At 38.3% G+C, this 22,469-nt stretch overlaps 1 protein-coding gene across 1 annotated transcript in view; it reads left to right on the forward strand.

The window, feature by feature from the left end:
- Positions 1–22,469, forward strand: part of DPH6 (diphthamine biosynthesis 6) — a 389,640-nt gene that overhangs the window by 314,090 nt on the left and 53,081 nt on the right. Inside the window, 1 exon segment of the mRNA XM_038405768.2 lies at positions 8,409–8,814. Within this exon segment, the coding sequence (XP_038261696.1) occupies positions 8,409–8,814 (406 nt within the window).

Genomic DNA, 22,469 nt, shown 5'->3' on the forward strand with positions numbered 1-22,469 from the left:
TGATCTTTCCATAAAGTCTTTCCAAGGTTCTTCGAGTTTTCAGTTGCTTATTCATTCTAGAGGTATGGGTTCAACACTAGCTATGTCAGAAGTGAGATGGGATTCTAGTCTCTATTGTGTTCTCAGTGGATATTTGTTCATGACACACAACCTAAATATAGTTAGCACCTAGCCTCTTAAATTTCTCAAGTAAATTATATTTAAAAATCCAAAGATATAAAACAGTGTAGAAGAGAACCAGAACTAGAAATCAGATGCTACACACTAATCTTGGTGTCCTTTATATTAAAAGTACACCAGAAAGATTTCTGTATAATTTATGCCTTAAATTTCAACATGAGCCCTACTGCACATCACAGAATCATCAAATAATTGAACACAAGTAATACTTATTGTATCTATAAGTTAATACAATCTCTGCTCATGGAAATCTTAACAGCTAGAATAGCTGACTGTGATGCATTAGCTCAGTTGTATGTAAAAACCTGTACCATACTTGGATATAACAGTTCAGTGTCTAAGCGCTTTCAGTCGTCATGAGCATCTACATTTGCTTAACTTTTTAAAAAATCCTCTGAGAAAAAGTGTGTATAATACTGATTATTCAGATCAGAATTATCTGCAATTTTGGTCCCAGTCCTGTGAAGACTTACACAGGTGCTTAACTTTATACACTATGAATAGTCCCATTGATTTGGAACTCCTCACAGTATATGTAGTTGAGCACATATGTAAGTCTCTGCAGGATGAGGCCTAAGGGGGTATCTTTAGTTAATTCTCTTGTGAGTTGCTTTTGACATGCTTGATTGGCTACAGAAGAAGTTTAGGTGGTCTGTTCTCATGACAAGCCCTGACTCTAACCAGTAGTATCCCTGACTCCCATATAACCCAATTCCCTTACATTCCTTTTGTACATAATTGGAGTTGCACTCGTGTACACTCAAAAGTGTCTTATTGCCAAAAGTTAAATTGACCATCTTTCATCTGATAGTTAACTTCAAGCCACCACCATAGAGTTTTACACCATGATTATGCAAAGAGCCTCATTTGGAAGTACTGAAACCAATGCGAGACAGGCACCTAAATTCCTTTAAAAATCTTGCCCTAAGTTTCTAAGACAGTATTTGCAGTTCTGTGACCACTTCCCCTGTTTTTAAAAATGCATGCAAAAGACCCACAAACATCAGGGGAAACTGTCTATAAATTGTACAGGTAGTGAAACAAGCCATTCAGAATGTGCTATCAAATGCACAGAGTAAACAAACAGAAAAAATAGAGGTTCTTTTTGTATAGTCTCTATCAATTATATTAACACTGAGTGTTACTTTTAATAACAGTAAATAAATATGGCCCCCATCCTCCAGTTGATCCTCCACAAGAGCGCTGCTGAACCCACACAGAGCCTCACTGATGTCCAAGTACATACCTCTCTGTGCAACACATTGCAGAATTAGGGTGCAAAATTTCAGACAGAAACATAATTATTAAATAACAAAGTCCTTTTTGCTTCCATAATAAATACTAAAGCTTTTAAAAATCCATTTTAATCTACCAATCTTGGATACTGCCTTTAAATTGTGTTAATACTTTTTTTTTAAGTCCAAAACAAATAACCTGTGTAATTTCAGAAAGGAATTCAAAATACCAGCCTGTATTATTTCCTGTAGTTCACAACAGTAAGCTTTGGAAAGAAAAGATGCTTCACACTTAATTTTATCACTATGAAAGACTGGACCTGCCAGATTTACCCACTGAAATCAGTAGAGTTACACCAGAGATGTATTTGGCTCGTATGTGTTTGACAAACTAGAATGCTGAAAAGGAGGTTTACTTCTGTCTTAGTTTCCTCAGGAATTGACATTTTATTTTTCTGCGGTTTTCCTAGTGGAATCACCACTTATAAAAGTCATAAACCTATTGTTCTAGGAGACTGTAGCAAAGCTTAAACTGGATCTCTGGAGTCTGGTACAATCTGTTTTATGCAGACAGTGTAAAGGAAATTTTAAATGTATTATTTAAAGGCATATAAATCTTGCCACTGTAATGGTGTAATAATACATACCAGAGAAGGTTTGCATAAACTAAACTTCTAAAAGAAACAACAGTTTTTGTTCTCTAAGTCAGTTCTTTGTAGAACTAGCAGTTACCCATATATTTCTCTCAAATGTACTCAGATCCCATATTCACTCATGAAATCACTAAACCTTAACCTCCACACAACAAAAGGAAATCTTTGTAATGTACATAAAGGAAGAAACCCAAACAAGCAAATATATGTAATAAATGTAAATATGTAAAATATGTATCTTTTTTCAAATAATTTTTTTCATTAGGTAAAATACTATATTGGATTGAAAACAGGCTTGTCAGATCTGAATATTTTTTAACTCCCTCTTGCATTTTTTTAATTAAAAAAACTTTAATGATTAGCAAGACTTATTTTAATTTAAACATGTTTGAGTGTCACATTCTTCTTAAGTTAATTTACATCACTTACAGTGCAGTGTTTTTGATTTAGGTGTGTTCACTTTAGTGACTGCCACTCTGTTTTGTAGTAATACAATATAGGCATTCACTGGAATAAGTGATGGGATTCATGTAGCTCTTCTACATGAAGAGTGAAAACAGAATGAAATCAAACTAACCATCTCCCTCAGAGCCCCGTCAGCAGTCAAAAGGAAAGGATCTTGAACAGACTGTGGGGGATGTAACATGGTGGCCCAGAAGGCAGAAGGGGTGGGAGATGGAAGAGCACACATGGGGCAAGAGAGGCAACTGCCCAACCTACCTCAGATCTGCCACCTTTACATTGGCTGAGGATGGGTGACAGAGCTAGCCAAGTTGCTCTTGCATGTATCCTGGGCCCTCCTCCCATACATACACATTTAAACTCTCCCAAGCTTTTCAAATGCATCTTTTCCCATGTAGCTTAACCTCTCTCCCTCCCTTTAGTTGTAGCGTGGGAGCTGTGTTTTTAGATCTACCCAATGACCTGTTATAGGATCAGTAAGGAATTTTTCCCATTGAACCAAATTTTCCAAGGTCCAGTATACTTCTTTGCAGCATCATGGAGGCACAGCTGGGTGGAAAGCAATAGGACTTGTAAGTTTAATATTAGGAAAAGTAAAACTGATTAGCTTGTCACAGTTAGTGACAGGTGTCAAGTGCGTATAAAGGCTAAAAAGGCCGCTTCAGAAGTAAATGAGACCTGGAATTTCACTGGTAGACCTTATGCCTATAGGAGAAGTCTTCACAGAGTGAGGTCTTCCACTGGCAACCTCTGCCACGCCTTGGCGGGTATACATGGAGCTATTGGTTATATGGTGAGAGCCTTGTAACCCCCACTGGAACCCGTTAAATGCCTGATACCCTCCCTCATCCCAGTGTTATATTAATAAATTTGCAGCATGCCTCTTAAATCCATCTCATGTTTCTGTAGTTCATTTGCTTGCATGTCCTGATCAAATGAGGCAAACAAACTTAAGGCATATAAGTCCTTCTGTCAGAAAGAAAACTCAGGAAAGCATTTATGTATGAACATATAGCAGTTCTGTTTTAAACCACTGTTTTATTGTTAATGTGGAAAGGTAGCCAGGTACATTTGGCAAGAAGTGGTGAGAGATTTTTTTTATATTAATTGTTTTGATACAAAGGTCAGTTCAATAACCTCCTACCCTGACCATCTTTACAGACTCAGACCCCAGTTCAGCAAGCTCCTTAAACATGAATAAATTTAAGCACAATGAATATTCCCATTTACTTGATGAGCTTAAGTATCTTGGTGAATCAGGGTTCCCATACAATTACCTACCTGTTGTTTCCCAATCCAGTATAACCCAGTCACATTTTAAAGATTAATATAACTAGATTGTAAGTAACTTTTAAAAATTGCCAATTTTACCTTAAATAGTCCTGGCTCCTTGTATACAGTATTCCCTGGCACTTCCTGATGCTATAAGAAATACCTTGTATGCTGCAAATATTAAAGAAAGGGTAGTCAGTTATTTAAGGCAGCTTAGAAGTAACAAGTTTGGCTCACTTTTTCAAACAAATAGAACATTTCTGTTCTTCAAAAATGACAGTGCTTTTTTGAAAATAAGTTGGGAGAGGTCACTGTTTAAAGAGCCAATAACAAACAATGGAATATAAGAAAGATCTTTAGTTCCCAGCAGCTCCATCGCTTGTGCTGTGTTAAGTTAAAGGTTAAGGGTGCTGCAAAATGCAAGTTTATGAGTAGGGCCCAACCAAATTCACAACGATGAAAAATTTGTCACAGACCATGAAATAAATACTGAAGGGAAGTGGGAGGGGCAGGGCATTAAAGATCTTTATTATATTCCATTATCTGTTATTAGCTCTTTAAACAGTGACCTCTCCCAACTTATTTTCAAAAAAGCACTGTCGTTTTTGAAGAACAGAGATGTTCTATTTGTTTGAAAAAGTGAGCCTTAAATAACTGGATATCCAGCTGCTAGTCCCTGGGCTGGGGAGGGATGGGACTTACTCTTCCCTACACAGCTTCTCTAAGGGGGAGATCAGACCCACCTCCGGGTACCTCCCACTGCTGCATGAATCTCTGGCTGGGCAGCAGCTCCATAGCTTCCTGCAGCCAGAGGAGGCTTCCTGAGGTGAACGTGGGTCCAATCTTCCCCGTGCTGCTGGGAGTCCCCCAGCCGCAGAGCTTCCTGTAGCTGGAGGAGGTACCTGGAGGTGGGTCTGATCTCCCGCCAAGAGCAGCTGTGCAGGGTTAGGACAAGTCCTGTCCCTAGCCTGGATGGGACTAGCAGCTAGGAGCCCCCAGCTGGGGCGCTCCCAACAGCATGGGCAAAATCAGACCCACCTCTACCTCCAGGAACTCTCTGCAGCTCCCCAGCTCTGAAGGCAGCATAGAAGAGACTGTGGCAATCCTGTGACCCTCCTATAACAGCTTTGCAACCCGACCCCATCCCAAACCACTTTTTAGGTTGGGACCTTCACAGTTTCAACACTATGAAATTTCAGATGTAAAAATCTGAAAATATGAAATTGACTAAATTTCAAATCCTATGGCCATGAAATTGATCAGAATAGATTGTGAATTTGGTAGAGCCCTATTTATGAGACTGGGTGCACAGTGAATATCTTTCACTCAGAATGATTATCATTTGTTGAGTTTGAAAATGTACTTTATCTTGGCTTTTCCTTTCATATTCTAAATGGCAGCTGAAGGCAAGCAGAAATACTAAGTAATTGATTTATCAACCTAAGACAAGTACAAGAAAAGTAGAAAAGTTTGTCTCAATGCTTGACTTGACCTGAGAGAGCTTCTTTAGACTTATTTTTCTAAACAGTACCTCAGCACCTTGGGCCAACAAAGTGGCCTTTAAGCCTGAATGAGCATGACTTTTTTTTTTTCAGTGCAAAGCACAAGTATTTCATCTTTTCAAACTGTTTTACAGCACTCAGAGCAGAATTATATTGACAAGGTTAGAATTCATCTCCTGGAGGAGAATACTGTGCTACTGTTAATATAACATTTATGTGTTGGTACCTTAATAATAGCCCAAGCTTACCTAATGAAAGTACTGAAAGCAAACAGTACTCAGTGAGATTTTATTATGACTGAAGTGACTGCAATTTGAGACAAATTATCCCTATTTTTGGTCTCATATCAAAAACAGAGGTGCTAAAGTAATTGCTATATGTTTGGTATGGAATTAGACTCCACTATCGTTAATCTAGAAGTAAGTGCATTTTTCATGTAAACAGCTCACGAGGGTCAAACAGCAGAGACTTTTCTGTGGAAAAATGGTTGTCAATAACTTTGTGAGTGAATTTTGAAATAAAGTGCCTCTAACCTGTCATTATTCCTTCCTCTCGAAGTCGAGAGTGAGTGGATGAAAATTGAGCATGTGAATTGAAGGCAGGGTGAGTGTTATGGCCTTATCGACTTCAGGTAAAATGAGTGTTTTAACTTGTTATTATGTTTCCATTCATAGGTCAGGCAATGTACAGAATTACCAGTATAGACTGCAGCATAAGCAAATTGGTATATAAAAAAGTTATCAATAAACACAAAGGAGAAGAAAGTGTAAGCCACTAAAATCAAGAGTACTTAATGTCTTATCTCTTAAAAGAAATGAAAAAAAACTGTTGACCAGAGAGAAAATCTGAAACTTGTTTAAATAAAAATTCATATGCTCAGAAGACAGGTAAAAGTAATGTATTATTCCTTCAGCACTGTATTCCTTCAGGAAGATATATATAATAAAATAAGATTTACTTTCATAAATAGATTCGTTTTCATTTAACAGGTTTCATGAGTGAAATGTGTTAGGAAAACATGCATACATAAGATGGAACTACTCATTTGGGCCCCAATTCAGGAAAGCAGTTAGGCGCATGTGTGGAGAACTGGGAAATATCTGTATTATTTTTTATCAATCTGTTGTATGTCTTTTGTGCTTGTTTATAATGGACTGCTTGCTGTGGAGTTAGGTCAAAAGGGGTTGTTAAAGAAACCAAGCAAGAAAACTATAACAACGGCCTAGATAAGGAGCATCTCAACAAATTCTCCAACACAGCAGCTAGGTGCATAGCCCTGAAGAGGTGGTCCCTTGGCCCCACCCTGGTGACATAGATGTTTTGCCAAGGATGAAAAGAGAGAAATCTAAGGGAACACAAAACTATTTCAGGACCCTGGACCTAGAAAAGGGAGCAAAGTTGAGTGAGTGGCCAGAGATTGCCCAGGGAGTGTCATGAAAGCTGACAGGCTAGGAAGGGAATAACCAGAGAGAGCATGTTGTAAGCAGTACATCTGTTTCTCCCAGCCAGAGATAGGGGTTAGCAGGGCTGAGGAGCATTTACAAAAGCTGGCACAGAAAGATTTAGGTGCAAGAGCCATGTATATAGTAGATCTTTTGTTGTTTTTCTCCTTAGCTCTACATATTTTGTACCTTTGGGGAATGAATAAATAATGCTTTCTTTTGAAGATGCTACTTTTGAGTCACTTTAATCAACTCCCTCATCACAGGTCCCTGGAATGGAAGGGTTTACAGGTGTCACAAGCAGCTGGGCTTCTCATGTTAATGCAGTTGGCAAACCAGGGAACTGCTGTTGAGTGATTGGGCTGCATGGTTCAGAGTGAGGTGCAGGAAGCCAGGTTTGTCACCTAAGAAGTGCACTTCAGAGGGACTAAAAGGGGTCTGAGGCATATTTCACTCTGAAACTGTGACAATATATTTAACTTTAAGCACTTAAGCCCATGCTTAACTTTAAGATTGTTGGAGGCTAAAGTATGCTATTCTGAGTTTCTGTTTGGGTTTTAATATCTTAGAGCCTTATGTTGCTATCCTGACGGAGCTGTGCTGTGAGAAGAAAACGGATAGAAGTGCAGGGCAACACAAGCAGGGCAATCTCTGGATTAGTAAGAATTCAGAACATAGTTCTCTGTGAAACCCTTAACTGTTAGATTTCAAAGGGTGCAGGGTCTCAAATTCCTCCCCTCATTCCCAGAGGAAACTTTAGTGAACATGCAGTGATCTGCAGCCCTCTGTTCCCTTCCCATCGTTGTTACCATGGTATAGTAAAATTTAGCTTGAAATTGTTGCAGGGCTTGTAGGGAAAGTAAGAAGCTAAATATTATCCCACTTCTTGTTTGCCATTATTAAATACAGCTCACAGGCACAGCAGTTGGCTTGCCAAGTAATGGGCTTTGGTGTAAGAATAACCTCAGACCTGCAGGGCCAGTGCAGGCTGAACTTCTTCATTAGGGATCAGAACTTCTTCATTAGGGAGAGGCTCTCACCCTTTAGAAAGCTATGTTCAAGACATGATGCTTCTCAGAGCAGCCTGTGTCACTGGTAACCGAATTTGTTTCATGGAACATAAGTATTGTGCTCATCTATTTCCATGGCCTCAGCAGCACCATTAACATTTCTTACATTCAAAGAATATTGGAATGGACAAATGTCACATTACATGATCTGTCTGCTGTTCTTTGATTCCTGTCTATTGTATAAGAATGAGCATAAAGTTTCTTAACATCAGTACTACTCCTTTGAATGACAAAGACCTAATAGGAGGCTAAGATTGGGAAGATGAGCAGGTATTAGCTGTTAAACTCATAATTGCTTAAGATGACTTTCTCAGTAAGAAAAAAAAGGTTGCAGAACAAACCAGAGTATCCTTGATAACAACACTGAAGTATTCATATAAACACAATGTGAATATACCATAGTATACACACTGTATTTTTTTAATATACATAACGAAATATGAGTCATTCCTTTCACTTTAATGTTTAACATGTTTACTATTTCTTTGTAACTTTGCCAGTTTTATAAATTAAATTCTTATGGTGCAGGTTCTCTATTTCTCTGGTATTTCCATTCCTTATTAATGTCCAGGATATTTTGTTTAATTTTTAGGCAGAAGATCCAGAGATGTACAATGATCTAGCTGCAGTCTGTGGAATGCTAACTCTGGTCGTGGTTCCCCACCTACCCAGAGATGCACTCATTGAGTGGCATGTCATTGCAGTAGTGGATGATCCACCAGAAAGGAAAACTTTTGTGATGAAGATGTTGTCAGAGGGCTGCCAAATTGTATGTGAAGCTGTGGAGTCCAGTTCTGCATCTAGTGCATCTATCTCAATATGCCTAAACTTAATTTCACCATCTGTTTCATCAGTCGATTTAGATAGGACTCTTCATGATATGGTAGCTGTGTTTAGACAAGCTGTCGAGAAACTTTCAGAAGATTGCACTGCAATTCCCTTGTGTTTCAGAACTTTCTACAGGAAGGATAGTTTTGATGCTGAAACACTACAAGCAGGTAAGACTATTGTTGGGAGGAAGGGGAATATTTGTTTACCTATATCTAAAGTTTAGCTGGAAAAGCACCTGTGAAGAGTAGGCATGATTAGGGTATGAATGTTCCTTTTCTAATCACCATTTAGCAAAAAAAATTAGCCTGGCAAGAAATCTGGCAGCCCAAAGAGATGACAAAAACAAAAATGAGTCAGATTCTGGAAGAATGAATCTTCTGCCTAAAAGTCTTTGAACAGTTTACTTATCGAGCGTTCATATTGCTGATAATGTACAGCATAGCTGGTAATTTCCAGAAGATAGAAGGCAAAAATTATTTAGAGCAGAAACAAGTTTAAAATATAAAAACAATATAAAAATGTCAGTTTCTCAAAGGTAAAGAATAGTGGTGAGTGCATGGGTGTCTTTAAATGTGGACTAAGTGTTTTGTCAATCAGTGGCTTTAAAATGGACCTGTCTGAAGGGATGAATGACAGCTGAGCAAACAAATTTAGTACATTGTTTGAATCATTAATGTTTGTTGCAGAATTAGAACTCTCTAGAATTTCGATCCCCTTGCAAAGTAAAGAGAGCTCAAACCAATAACAATTTTATAATTATAATTTATCTCCTGTGTCATGATGTCTAGGGTCTGTGCTATGTTCAGTTGAGAAAACAATAAGGACGTGCAAACCTCTTCCATTTGACAGGCCTACAAAATGTTTAAAGACCTAATCCTGCTCTTATTGAAATCAACAAGAGCTTAGCCGATGACTTCAACAGAAGTACAATAGAACCTCAAAGATATGAACACCAGAGTTATGGACTGACTGGTCACTCGGACACCATGTGAAACCAGAAGTAACCAGACAGCAGCAGACACCAAAAAAAAAGCAAATACTGTACTGTGCCTGTACTTAAAGGTAGGCACATCTGGGCTGCCTGTCCCCATCCCCACCCCCATGCACGAGGCAGCCACTTACAGCAGGACGCTAGGGCTGCCAGACCAAGACAGTCAGAGAGCCAGCAGAGCAGGAGTCTGCGCTGCTCTCACCCCTCCCTCGCCGCCCACCCCCGCCTCCATCTGGAGGGAGATGGGCTGCTTTTACCCCACACACTCCCGGCCTGGAGAAGACAGGATGTTTTCCCCACCCCAGGAACACACGTGCACACACACACACACACACACGCACAGCCAAGGAGGGTGGGGGGGATGAGCTTGCAAACTCATGCTGGCACTGAGTAGGAAGTTCTGCTGCTGCTTAAACCTGACCTGGAGTGTCAACTGCTGGATCTGGAGTCCGAAATGTGCTTTGTTCAGAGTTACTGACAACCTTCACTCCCAAGGTGTCTGTAACTCTGAGGTTCTACTGTAGGATCAGGCCCTTAGTCTATATTCATCTCTTGCGCACATGCACGTACACACACACACACACACACACACACACACACACACACACACAAAGAGATATGTAAAACCACAAATGATCCATATTAATTAGCTGACATAAAAACTAGGCCTCCAAGATCCTACTTTTTTTTTTTTACTTAACCTGCAGCAGTTTTTGAAGGAAATTCAACTTGACATTGTTTAATAGATTTAAAATACAAGAACAGAAAGCGATAAAAAATGTGGCATAGAATAAGCATGCTTAATCCAAGAAGCAAGAAATGAACATATAGCCTGACAGAATGTTGTTGTTCTAACTGTGCCTTGTTTGAGAGCTAAGAAGAAGCCTGATTAAAACGTGTTCCTAGCATGCGATTTACATTATCCTTTCGCCTGCTTCCTCCCTGATGTTTCACAGGGCATATAATAATTACTTTGGAATAAAGTACATTTGCCTTATTTAAGTCTAGAATTGAGCAAAATGTATAAATAGATGGGATGGAGGAAATTTGACTGTTTGGTATTTTATGTTATACTAATGGCATGAAGAAAAGGAGTACTTGTGGCATCTTAGAGACTAACAAATTTATTAGAGCATAAGCTTTCGTGAGCTACAGCTCACTGGCATGGGTATAGAATGAGTCATCATGGATTTTATTTATTCATTCATCCTTGGTTCCTTTTAAATCTCTGTAAGGCCCTAATGACCATTGTCATTATCATCATTGGTAAGAAATGAATTCTTGTGAAAACGTAGTAGGCATTACATTTATAGCCAGCACTAAATTACCAGTAAAGAATTTAAAAGGAAACTTCACCCGTGTTGCTTAACACTTCTGTTCAAAAAGTTTATGTGGAGAGAAGACGCACTGTGCAATGTATCTGAAAATAAAGTTTCCAGTTAAAGTGGCTACTGATGAGGCTACTCTTCCTGTTAGCTACCACACTGACAGAGTATTGTAGATCCCAGATATGAGAATTTTTAAACCAGTTTCCTTTCTGCTTTAACAAAGGATCAAAATCAGAAAAAAACATCTTTAATACAGCATTAAGGCACAACAAGAGGCATGGTTAAGTGGGTGCATTGTGAGTAATAAGACCTCCAGTGGAGTTGCTTCAACCTCTCAAGGGATGCAGTATACTAATGGACCACTAAAATGCCCCCTGGAGTTTCTTCATGCTATTATTATATAGCTCATGAAATATAAATTTTATATATTCCGACTGTCAGTTTTAACAATATTTACAGTTTTCTACCTATATAATTCTGCATATCGAAGAGGTGAAACATGTAGGAAGAAAAAGAGTATGAAATCCTTTTCTTTCCTACTGTTTTCAAACCTTTTTTATTGTTTTCCCAACCTTTTTATTAATAGAATCCAGAATATTTTTTAGATTCTATAATTCACTGACAATTTAAATTATTAGTTTTTGAGATTGTGCTGTTAAATTAATTCTCAAATTAGTTGAAGTCTTGTTGATAGATATACACTAATAAATAGGTTTTTACATAGAAGTTCTTAGCTTGACTGGTTATTAGGTTCTAGGAACTTTCCACTTGTACTTTATTATGGTCATACTGTGCTTTGGTGTCACTAGAGTAACAGTAATGTGCTTTACAGGAAACACTTCTATTCTGTTGTCCAAAGAGGAGTTCAACCTTTTATGCTGCCACATTTGGTGAAACTTAACTATAGGTTTTTTATAATTAGTAAAGCTAGCTTTTGTTGCTGACTCTGTGTTGTTGATTTTTTAATTTAAATGCTAGTCCACCACTTGAGATTAAAACACATAAGAGATTCAACCAGTGCCTTGCTAATTTACTATAGAAACACATTGCCTTTTACCTTTTTGACTAAAAAATAGAACATTCTTCTTTAAGTATGTGTCAGTGTGCATCCCATTGTAAGTGTGCATGGAAACTTTCGAGTAGTAGTGTCTGTTGGGTCCACACATTCACCTTGTGCCTCTTCATGCCCGCATGTGAGAGTATAAAGGGCAGAGCAGCATGATGTTTCCTTGAAATTCGAAGACTGTGGCAGTGAGATGGAACCTGGTGAGTATTCAGCACATTAGTTCTTAGCTTTGGCTAAACCGTCTGATTTTCTCCAGAACTCCTTTGATTACCTTTATGTTCAACCTCAATCATCCAAATGACCCATTTTAACTGAGTATCAATGACTACACCCCACATGTTGATGCCCCCTTCTCCTTAATGTGGCAGACTTGAAACCTACAGGTTTAAAGCCCTGTTCATCCTGCAATGGACTAATCCCCTTCAAAGGGGGATTAATTTGGGGGAATCACACATACCTAGCAGATGTTTTCTTTTAGAATGCGTAAGTTAAGAGAGACAGGGCTGAAACTCGATCTTCTAGAACAATCTGTGAAGATCTCATCAGAGACTGAGGAAACAGTTCCAGGATCCTGTTAGTGGACAAGCCATCATCATCTAGCACACCATCCAATAAATACACTACATCTGAGACCAGTGCAGAAAAGATGGCACAGAGAAAAGAACTGGCACCGTCGCTGACATCTACACCATCGGTGTCAAAACAAACATCTCTGACATCAAAGGATGCACTGACAGATATCACTTCAAGCATCGAGGCAGAGACTTCAGACAGAGCTCAGTAGCCTCCCATAAGGAGACACAACACAAAGCCTTGGAGAGAAATCCATCAGCCCCACAAAGCATCAAGGGCTGTGGAGAAGGAACCACCGATGGTGCTCAAAACCCTATTAGCACCAACCCTAGCTATGGGATTGCCTCCCACAGCATTGAGACCAACCATGGAAGACAAGCTTAGGAGAGAATAGGAACATCACTTGTGCTAAAGTGACTGCCAGTACCGGTACAGGCTCCAGTATTGACAGTGCCATTCACATTAGTGCTACCCCTAAAAGAGGTCTACTGCTCTTCACCATCAATGGGCTATAAGTTCTCCCCATCATCAAGCATAAAACTTCTCCTTTCAGAGAGGTTTGCCAGATTCCCCTACTGGTATAAGCCACCACCAGCATGTCAAGACAGGCACTGAACTGGGTATTAAATTATCTGATTAGTTCACTTGGCAGCAGCATTGGCATGTTACACTCCAGTACCATTGTGCTTGATCTTCTCTTGGCCAACATTATCAAAATTCCCCAGAGTCTTCCTTCATACTTGCCTTCTGGGTCAGGATCCAGCTCCCTCATGGGAATTCAGTTTTTGTCCTCCCTGGAGCCTCTTTTTGAATGACTGTCACCATGTCTGTGCATCTCCTTACCATCACAAACTGTCCTTTCTAGTCACCATCACTTCAGCTCTAAGAGTCAGTGAACTCCAGGTTCTCATGGCCGGAGCGCCTTACACAGCTTTTCATATGAACAACTTGGTGCCTGAGATTGCACCCCAGTTCAGCCCTAAGGAGTTTTCAGAGTTTCACCTAAATCAATCCATTACCTTGCCAGTCTTCTTCCTGAAGTTGCGTTTGATGCCGGGAAGGAAGAAACTGCACACGCTGGATGTATCCACAGCTTTACTGTGTTACCTTAATGAGCTATTTCAGCTGTCTCCCGGACACTTTGTGGCCATTTCTGGCCTGTCAAAGGGCCAAACCATCTTGTCCCAGAAAAGGTCCAGGTGGACCACGGAGTGCATTTCCACTGTTATCAGCCAGCTGGCAAACCTCTCTCTTCAAACGTTAAGGCACACTGCACCAGAGCACAGGCTGCATCTGTCACCTGTTTCAGAAATATTCTGATCTCTGAGATTTGGAAGATTGCAACATGAACTGACACAGTTGTGAAACACTATGCCCTTGACAGGTGCTGGAGCAGACACCAAGTTTGGGAGAGCAGTTCTTCATTCTGTGTTTGACTGATTCAGCTGATGATCCTCACTCCCACAATCCTGAGGGTATATTACTTGCCATTTACCTACAGTGGGATCCACATTGACACATGCTTGAAAAACAAAGAACTGACGTTCTTCAAGGTGTTGTATTCAGTGTGGATCCCATGACCCACCTGCCATCCCTGCTTTTCAGAGTCCTTATTTACCACAGGCTTCAAACTGAAAGGGGACTGAGAGAGTGTTGTGGTGGGTCCTCAACATTGCTGTGTTTCTAGATATTGATGGGCTTCCATTGATTGCTTTTGGATAAGAGGGAACACTCCACAGGAGATAAACATAATAACCATACTCTATTGTTCCATTCCTGAGGTTAATTCAGTAGCTGGCATCGGCAGACTTTTTGGTGAGCTCAGAAGCCCAATGCATTGTCCATTCTACAAGGAGATCAGTGTGGACATGAAGGGAAAGAAAGATGCTTTACTTAAATAGAACTTGAAGACCTTGAGGCAAGGAAAGGAACACCACCAAAGATCTTCTCAAATGAGATGCTGATTAGAAGAGTGCTTTTTGGCGCAACGAATTTCAATGTTCATTTGAACTAGTCCACGCAAATTAGAGCAGCCTGTTTGCAGCTGACAAAGTAAGATGGGAACTGAGAATATGTGCACTCTCTGTGTTGTAACAGATTACTGGAAAGTATTATTGCCAGTGTTATTGATGTCAGAAGCAGCTAAAGGTTTGTGATGTAAATTTGAGAAAGATAGCATTCTGTCAGCCTAAGACCAAATGTAAAGTTTTATTAAACAAAGTCTACTGCTGATGGTGAACTTCTCAGAGGCAATCCCTCATAACATGTGAGAGCATTATAGGCACCGTGCTGAGACCACAGGACGTGTTAGAAGTAGGAGGATTAGATTAAGCTGACATATATACTTAGTAAGATGCTGTTTTAAAAGTCTTTAACATAAATTTGACCATTTCTTTCTTATGCTCATTTACATAAACATTAATATAAACATGTCAGGATGATTTGTCATACCATCCAGTAGACTAGCTTATACCTCAGTATAGGAGTGATGAATGACCATAATTCACACCATTAGCATTTCACAAATCTTGTTCACACACACTACGCAAAAATACTTTTGAATCTTTAATAGGGAGGGCCTAAGTTCTTGCATTTACTAAAACATCATGTTTTATGATGCTGATTTTTTAATAATATAGAAAAAAACAGGGACACAATAAGGCAAAAGAGAATATAAATCAAAATGTAGTTTGGTAACAATATAATAATAAATATGTGCTCAATTTTAAAGTGTGATTCTACTCAGAAAAATAACTCTTTGGAATAAAAGGATTTGTGAACTTCCGTGTTTATTAAACCTCAGTGATTCCCCAGTATGCAAGAAAAAAATGTTTCTAACAGCCAATTCTGCTATTTCATCCTGGAATCTGAAAGCCCAGCTGTAGTCTTTGTGACTTGTGCATCATTTCCAGTGACAAAAATTCTGCAAGATGTATTCTGTCATCAGTTATACATGTGTACTGCCATTTTCTTCAATAAGGTTTGAGACCCATATCCCAGAACATGAATTGTACCTGCAGGTGGAACTTAGTTAACAGATTTGTTGATGATTTTGGGTGAGTCATAATACAATACGGGGGACACTCCTATAACTGTTGGTCTTGTAGTGCTGACAGCAGTAAAGATTAATCCAACCTTTTTTTTTTTAATCTTAAGTAAGTTGGTCACTGAATACATGCAGGAGCAGATCTGTTAAGTAACAAGATGTCATTATTGCCTACTCACTTTTCAAAGTAGTACTACACTTCAACCTGAGACTATATCTAATTTTGTCTACACTTTTCATAATGGTGTATGTGTGCCGTCATAACATATATTGTCCTTTGGGAATAGAACAGAAGGAATAAGGGGGCAAGGTTGATCACCAGAAATCCACTCTGGCAGCAGTTTGCTTTTTTTCTATTTGTATCTTGTATGTATTAGACTGGGCATTGTGTGTTAGAAGAGAATTAAGAAAAACAACCATGTCATTATTGGGATATTGAAGTCATAACAAGTACTGTGACCTGACAGCTAGTACTTTGGCAAGTCATCTATTCTGAAGCACTTTACAAGAGATCAAAATAATCCCAACCCCACTTTTTCGTCCAGGTTTTTGAAGACATACTCATGGAAAATTCAGTTTGGATACTGCCTACTGGAGCTAGCAAATAACGCGTTACGTTGCCCTGTTCATTTCTAACCTAACATGATAATGATCTACAAGAAATAAATATAATGTATTGCTTCTAAACTGGTGGTTTTCCATCAGATTAGGTGCAGAGCATTGAGTTTATTCAGATGCTATAGCATCTGAGCAAATTTTCCATACGACAGCTAAGAGGACACAATAAGTTTCCAATATTTGATGGATGATGCATTCTTTAGGGAATCATAGTGGATAAAACTAAGAGTAATGAGGGGAAGTTGAGCAAAGTTACAAGGAAAGATTTTCTTTAGGGCATGTCTAGACAGGGACACTTTGTGAATTAAGCTAAAGCATCCTAAGACCACTTTACTTCTGAGTGAGTCATTGAGTGTTAAATAATGCATGTTAAATTTACATCTTCAGTTAATTCAGCTTAACTTTCCTGAGTATCCCCATTTAGACATGCCCTCTGAGAAATAGTTTATGGAAGGAACTGGGGAAATCTCCACCACTTATAGCCCCAGCCTACAAACACAAACATGCTTTACTTTTCTCAAAACATCTAGAAAGAGGAAAAATAAATACCTAATTTTGAACATCTTAGATATAAAAACTTGATCAGGAAACTTGATCAGGAAAATATTATGCAATTTTTGTCCATACAGGACCTGTATTACACGCACCAGATTAAGGGGAAATGAGAGTGTAATAGTTACAGTGGCAGAGAAAAGAGCTAATTTTTGGGTGGAGATTTAAGTATTGTCACTTTACTAGATATTCTGAAAATCTTTGATATCTGAAAGGGAAGGTGAAGACTTGTCAGAGTATAAAAATAAATACATCGTCGCCTTCAGATATAAAAGAAATACTCAATATGTGGACATTTGATATGTTGCTGAAAATATTGAAGGTTACATGCTTTCTGTGTATTACAAAATTATCTTAGTTTAAGACTCCCATGAGCATCTGTTTTGTTCTTTTTTGTTGATATTTGTATAAGGCCTGTAGATGTTGCTGGAAATCAAGATAGGGATCCTATTATGTTAGGTTCCATATAAAACAAATATTTATATTAAAAATGTGCTCCCTGCCATGAAGAGTTTATAGCTAATACACAAGACAGGCAAAAGCTGAGAGGAAAAAAATGCAGCATACAAGCAGGATAAACACAGTGATGCATAACAAATGGCATGTTGGTTCCACATTTTTTTAAAGTTTATTTTTCTATATTTCTCCTTGTAATTTTTTTAAATATGTGGAGCTAGGAGGGTATGAAGGAGAAAGGGGACATTATAGAGAAGATGAGAAGAGGAAAATGAGAGGATGATAGGAACACAGAGAGTCAAGAGAGTGAGGCTGCGAAGTCAGGGACTGTTAGGTAAAGGGACAAGAAAAGGTCAGAACAAACCTAATACTGAGTCTAAACTGAAAAATGACAGGTTTCAGAGTAACAGCCGTGTTAGTCTGTTTCCGCAAAAAGAACACACAAGTACTCCTGTTCTTTAAACTGAAAAAGTCAGTCTGAGGAAATCTATCTCCAGAGATTATGTGCTCTGTGTCTGCTCCAGCTGCTTCTGCTAGGATGGTCTCTCTTCGCTATTAGACTGACTCCATATTGGGAACTCCTGCTTTTACTTTCCATAAGTCTATTATGTCTTAACTGCAAGTTAACTTGGGCTCTTACTCGAGTGTTTCCCCTAACCTCCCTCCACACACAAACCTCTGACATGAATTTAGTGGTGCTTTCCACTGAAGCTATCTGACTCATGTGGGACTATAAAGTAAAGCTGGGATGCTGCTTTCAGTCAGGTTGGTAACCAGCTAACTTTGCAGAATTACAAGCATGATGAGTGTGTCTTCTAAAACGGGTTCTCAAACTGTGAGTTGTGACCCCTCAGAGGGTCACAAGATTATTACATTGGAGACATGAGCTATCAGCCTCCACTCCCAAACCCTTCTATGCAGCCAGCATTTATAACAGTGTTAAATATAAAAAATACTGCTGTTGATTAATGGCAATTAATCACACTGTTAAACAATAGAATACCAATTGAAAGTATTAAATATTTTGGATGATTTTCTGCATTTTAAAATATATTGAGTTCTATTACAACTCAGAATACAAAGTGTACAGTGCTCACTTTGTATTATAATTTTTATTACAAATATTTGCACTGTAAAATGATAAACAAAAGAAATAGTATTTTTCAGTTGACCTCATACAAGTGCTATAGTGCAATCTCTTATTGTGAAAGTGCAACTTAAAAATGTAGATTTTTTTTGTTACATAGCTGCACTCAAAAACAAAATGTAATGTAAATCTGTAAAGCTTAAAAGTCCACTTAGTCCTACTTCTTGTTCAGCCAATCGCTAAGACAAATAAGTTTGTTTACATTTATGGGAGATAATGCTGCCTGCTTCTTATGTATAATGTCACCTGAAAGTGAGAATAGGCGTTCGCTTGGCACTTTTGTAGCCGGCGTTGCAAACTTCATCCCTCTCAGATTTCGGAAGGTACTTCAGATTCTTAAACCTTGGGTCAAGTGCTGTAACTATTTTTAGAAATCTCACATTGGTACATATTTGCATTTTGTCAAATCTTCTGTGAAAGTTCTTAAAACGAATATGTGCTGGGTCATCATCTGAGTCTGCTATAACATGCAATATATGGCAAAATGTGGGTAAAACAGAACAGGAGACATACAATTCTCCCCCAAGGAGTTCAGTCACAAATTTAATTAATGCATTATTTTTTAAATGAGCATCATCAGCATGGACGCATGTCCTCTGGAATGGTGGTTGAAGTATGAAGGGACATATGGATGGTGGTTGAAGTATGAAGGGACATTTAGCATGTAGATATCTTGTGATGCCCGCTACAACAGTGCCATAAGAATTCCTGTTCTCATTTTCAGGTGACATTGTAAACAAGAAGTGGGCAGCATTATCTCCTGCAAATTGTAACCACACTTGTTTGTCTGAGTGATTGGCTGAGGTAGGACTGAGTGGATTTGTAGGCTCTAAAGATTTACATGGTTTTATTTTTGAATGCAGTTATTTTTTGTACATAATTCTACATCTGTAAGTTCAACTTTCACGATAAAGAGATTGCACTACAGTACTTGTATTAGGTGAATTGAAAAATGCTATTTCTTTTGGTTTGTTTACAGTGCAAATATTTGTAAAAAAAAAAAAATATAGAGTAAGCACTGTACACTTTGTATTCTGTGTTGCAATTGAAATCAATATATTTGAAAATGTAGAAGACATCCAAAAATATTTAAATAAATGGTATTCTATATTAGCAGTGTGATTAATCGTGATTAATTTTTTAATAGCATGATTAATCGTGATTAATTTTTTAATTGCTTGAAAGCCTTAATACAAAAGTGTTTTTAATTTAAAAGGGGGTGGGGAAGGTCACACTCAGAGGCTTACTGTGTGAAAGGGGTCACCAATACAAAAGTTTGAGAGCCACTGTTCTAAAAGCTAATGTGACAATAATGTTGTTAGATGTTCAAAACAAAGTACATGGGATGCTGCTCTGCCAAGAATCTAAGTAACATATATGTGTGTTATTTGTTTATTAACAACTAATCCTCCATACCATAACAGAAAACACACATTCAAATACACAGAGGGCTGTAGGCCCACCCACGGATCCAGATAGCATATTCAAATAGGTAACATAGGGAAAAAAATAAAAGGAAGGAAGCTTTAGAAGTAACTCAAGGGGTGCAACAGCTCTAGTGGCAGCTACAAGAAGTGCATGGAGGACAAACTAGGTGCTTTAACTCTCCGCAAGCATCCTCCAGTATGATGGGCAGGGGCAGAAGATTCAGCAGCACTAGAAGCAGCAGTGACAGGGAAGATAGAGGGACATTTATCCCCCACCAGTCTTCTCCAACATGGTCGAAAGGGCCCAGATGCTCAGTAGATGCAGTGGCAGTAGCCAGGAGTGATTCTTTTATACTCTACCCATTCCCCTGGTCTCAGGCCTCAGTACAGGCAATTAAAGCCAAAAAACATTTCCTTGATTAGCATTGAGATCTTAACCAGTTATTAGTTTCAGTCAGAAGAGGAGCCATTAAGGGTTACTAGAAGAAGGGAGAGTGGAGTTTGAAAATATTGTTTGCTCCTACATAGCACCTCCATCAGACTCTGTTAAAGTGCTTTACAAATATTAATGAATTAAACCTTACAGCATCCCTGTGAGATAGAAAAATATTATTACTTTCATTACACAGATGGAGAAAGTGAGACACAGAATTTGTGACTTAACTAAGATCATGAAGGCTATGGGAGAGCCAGGATTAGAACTCACAGATTCAGTTGTACATGTATAATTCTCTCTGAATGGGCATTAGACCTACTGAAGTTAGTAAGATTTATTCATGTGCAACTGATAGCATGATCAAAGCTCATCTCCTGATACCCTCCCATACCTCTGCCTCAGCCATAAGAATCATGAAAGTCAGAGATGGAAAAGTCCTACAGGTATTTGGTGTTCCAGTCCAGCTTCTAGCCAATGCAGAATTGTTCCCTATAGCATATTTTCTATTTATTAACATCCAGGCTAGTTTTCACAGTCCTGAACAATAGGGCTCTTCACCTTCCCTTAGGAAACTATACCACAGTTTAATATATCTCACTGTTAGGACATTTTTTCTGAAATTAAGATATGAAGCCTAATTTCTTATTTTATTAATTTCATCCCATTACTTTTAACTATAACTCTGCATGTCGCCCAAATACTCTATCTTTGCTCTTTACACGCTTCAAATAATGATAAACTGTTATCAAGCTATTCCCCTCCACCCCAACACACACATGTTATATTAAAGCTATACATATTTGATTTGTTTCATCTTTCCTTGGCCACCATTTTTGGTGCTGTTCTCTGGACTCACTCCAGTATGTCAGTATCTTTTAGTAATGAGTTGTTCATTACCGTTGTGCATTTTTGAATGCAATATTTGCTATATTTTATATTAATGAAGTATAAGGGACAGTTTATAATGACTACAAAATCAGTGTTAGAAATGTGGCTGGTTTGTAACTGATTAGCTTTGCCATCACCAGCAGATGATGCAGAAATGGGAAAATATGTGGTGGTGTGACTAAAGTATATAATTTGCCCAAACAAATATATTGTAAATGTGTCATAATGCAGTCTGAAATAGACTGTGAAAACCGATCTTGGTTTTCTACCAAACCCTATTAATTTAGGTTAAATGGAAAATCTGGTAACCGGTTGCCAAACCTGGAGAAGAGGAAAATTCATTTTTTTAATTCCTTAATCTTCCTGTTAAGAAAACAAAGAATTTGCCAAGTACTAGTTGAGGCATCAGTTCTCTGCTGCTGTTCCAATAAATAAATAAATAAATAACTGGCTAAAGTAGTACCGGTACTTGGGGAAATGAATCATGTTATAATATATATGTAATCAATTAGGAAACATTGACTTAATTCACTGTGGTGTTTTGAAATGATGTTTTAAAAAGGTGAAAGTAGCTAAATTTGGTCTTGGGCCATAGAAAGTGGCTTAGGAATCTTGTTATTACTGCCCAAAAAGTGTCCAATCAAGAAACTTTAGATATTAAATTAGCTGGTTGTTAATGCTGGCAGTTGAAATTTTTACACCTGTTTTTAAGTTCGTGCTCTTATTTCATCTATCAAAAGTCATTTTGTAACATATTTTTAGCAAAGCTTATCATCTCGAGTTATGGGGGAAAGGATTGTTCAAATTCATTTTTGTTTGCTACTCTGAATTTTGTAAAATTCTTTTAAAATTAGTATTACCAGTTCGCTAAATTCTTGTCTGAATATATTTTTGCCTATGATGCAGTTGTTTAAATATATTAGTTCTTTCTTTAGAGCATAGACCCTCTGTTCTTTCGTATTGCAAGTTTTATATTCCAACTGTGCAGCTGCCAGAAAGAGAGATCTCTAACTGCCTTATGCTGCTCAGGGCCAAAGCCAGACTTCAGAGCCAGAAGCTGTGGTGAGAACTTCTAGTTGTGAAGAGTAGACCAGCATGTGTCACTTGAAGGTGATGATATTGCAAAGTCTCATACCACAAAAGTCTTGGCCTAAACTTTAGATGGAAATAAAATCTTTAATAGACTTGCCCAGTGATTAGTTTGAGACGACACCTTTTATTCTTAATTCAGAATATTAAGATATTGATGAAGACATTTTGAAACTACTGGGTAACTCTCCATGTTGTTTTTAAG

This window comes from Dermochelys coriacea, chromosome 6, assembly GCF_009764565.3.
Source record: "Dermochelys coriacea isolate rDerCor1 chromosome 6, rDerCor1.pri.v4, whole genome shotgun sequence".
In the NCBI taxonomy this organism is placed as follows: Eukaryota; Metazoa; Chordata; order Testudines; family Dermochelyidae; genus Dermochelys; species Dermochelys coriacea.